Genomic DNA, 1,660 nt, shown 5'->3' with positions numbered 1-1,660 from the left:
CGACCATGACGTGCGTAGGCAGTGCGCAGTGGACCGCGCCCGAGATCCTGCGACACCAGCCCTACGACCAGGCCGTCGATGTGTACAGCTACGGCATTGTGCTCTGGGAGCTGCTCAGCGGACGCCAGCCCTACGCGCACCTCAGCCGCCTCGAAGCCGCCGTGGCGGTGGCCTCCACCCAGCTTCGGCCGGAGATTCCCGACCACTGGCCGGCCCGGTGGGTGCAGCTGATGCAGTCCTGTTGGCACGAGTCACCGCAGGTCCGCCCCACCTTCGCCCAGGTCGTGGACCGCATCGAGTCCTTCTAACCTGCGACTCCGTTTGGCGATCATGTAACATAATCACTGTACCATAAAGCGCACACCAACCGGCTTGCTCATTCTGCCATTCGGCATCTCCTGCCCCTGAGCGTGTGCCGTTGCTGGCAGCACGCTCCTTGTCTATGAGTCCTGTGCCCTTGCCGTGGTCCCACCAGCCCAACCGGCTTGCCTCTCCTCACCCAACCTGGAGCAAGCGAGGTGTTATTCGAAATATGCGTGCGTTGTATGCGCGCTCCAACAATAAATTCATAGCCAGGGTGAGGAATGCCAGGGACGGACAACTCCGCTGCCGGCAAAAGGCCGGCTGCTCGAGCACTGGTTCTTTGCTTCGATCTCGCGACCGCACAACACTCAAGTTCCATCTCATTCTGAAAGATAACATAATGTCGGGTTCTGGCAAGGAAGTGTTGGTTCTTGGTGCCGGTATGGTGGTGCGCCCGCTCGTGCCCTACCTCACCCAGCACGGCTACCGCGTCGTCGTCGCCTCCAGGACGCTGGCCAAGGCGCAGCACATCGTCGAGGGCATCTCGGGCGCCAAGGCCGTCGAGTGCGACGTCGACACTGATGAGGGCAAAGCCGTCCTCGAGACCCTCCTGCCCTCTGCCGATGCCGTCGTGTCGCTGCTGCCCTACCTCCTGCACCCGTTCCTCGCCAAGAGGGCTCTCGCCCACAACAAGCACTTCTTCACCACCTCCTACGTCAGGTACTACTCACAATTCCTCCATCATTTATTTCAATTGGGAAGATCTTCCATCGCGTAGTGTGAGCCCATTTCTCCGATTATCACTGCCGCTCCGCTCTACGATTGATTTGTTCTCACTACTCTTTCTCTCCTCGCTTTCAAAGCCCGGCGATGAGGGAGCTCGACGAAGAGGCCAAGGCCAAGAACCTCGTGTTCATCAACGAGTGTGGTGTCGACCCTGGCACTGACCACATGAGGTACGGTTCTTCTCTTTCGTAGTGCCGAACGTTCACGCCACTTGCGTAGCCCACCGGTACAAGTCGAAGCCGGGTCCTCTCTAGTGTCATCGCTGACTCTCCGCTTGTGTCGCTTCTCCCAGCGCCATGCAGATCATCGACGACGTCAAGTCCAAGGGTGGCAAGATCCTCTCTTTCACCTCCTACTGCGGTGGCCTCCCGGCGCCCGACAGCAACAACAACCCTCTCGGCTACAAGTTCAGCTGGTCCGCCCGCGGCGTGCTGCTCGCCTCCACCAACAACGCCATCTTCCTTCAGGACGGTACACTACACACTTCCCTCTCGTTCTTCAGCTTCAGCTACAAAGGCCAAGAGCTATCGACGCTGACGTCACGGTTGCTCAGGCGAGAAGAAGGAGATTC

General features: G+C 59.5%; 1 protein-coding gene across 1 annotated transcript; it reads left to right on the top strand.

The window, feature by feature from the left end:
* Positions 1 to 703: 703 nt before the first annotated feature.
* ACA1_004750 (saccharopine dehydrogenase) lies at positions 704 to 1,626 on the top strand (the record flags this gene model as incomplete). The annotated part of the gene is made up of 4 exons (XM_004357991.1): positions 704 to 1,023; positions 1,167 to 1,259; positions 1,382 to 1,560; positions 1,598 to 1,626. The coding sequence occupies 4 exons, from the start codon at positions 704 to 706 to the stop codon at positions 1,624 to 1,626; spliced, it is 621 nt and encodes a 206-aa protein (XP_004358048.1).
* Positions 1,627 to 1,660: the final 34 nt, after the last annotated feature.

The sequence above is a fragment of the Acanthamoeba castellanii genome, assembly GCF_000313135.1.
Source record: "Acanthamoeba castellanii str. Neff unplaced genomic scaffold scf7180000083005, whole genome shotgun sequence".
Taxonomy (NCBI): domain Eukaryota; phylum Discosea; order Longamoebia; family Acanthamoebidae; genus Acanthamoeba; species Acanthamoeba castellanii.
This window is presented reverse-complemented; position numbering and strand designations above follow the sequence as displayed.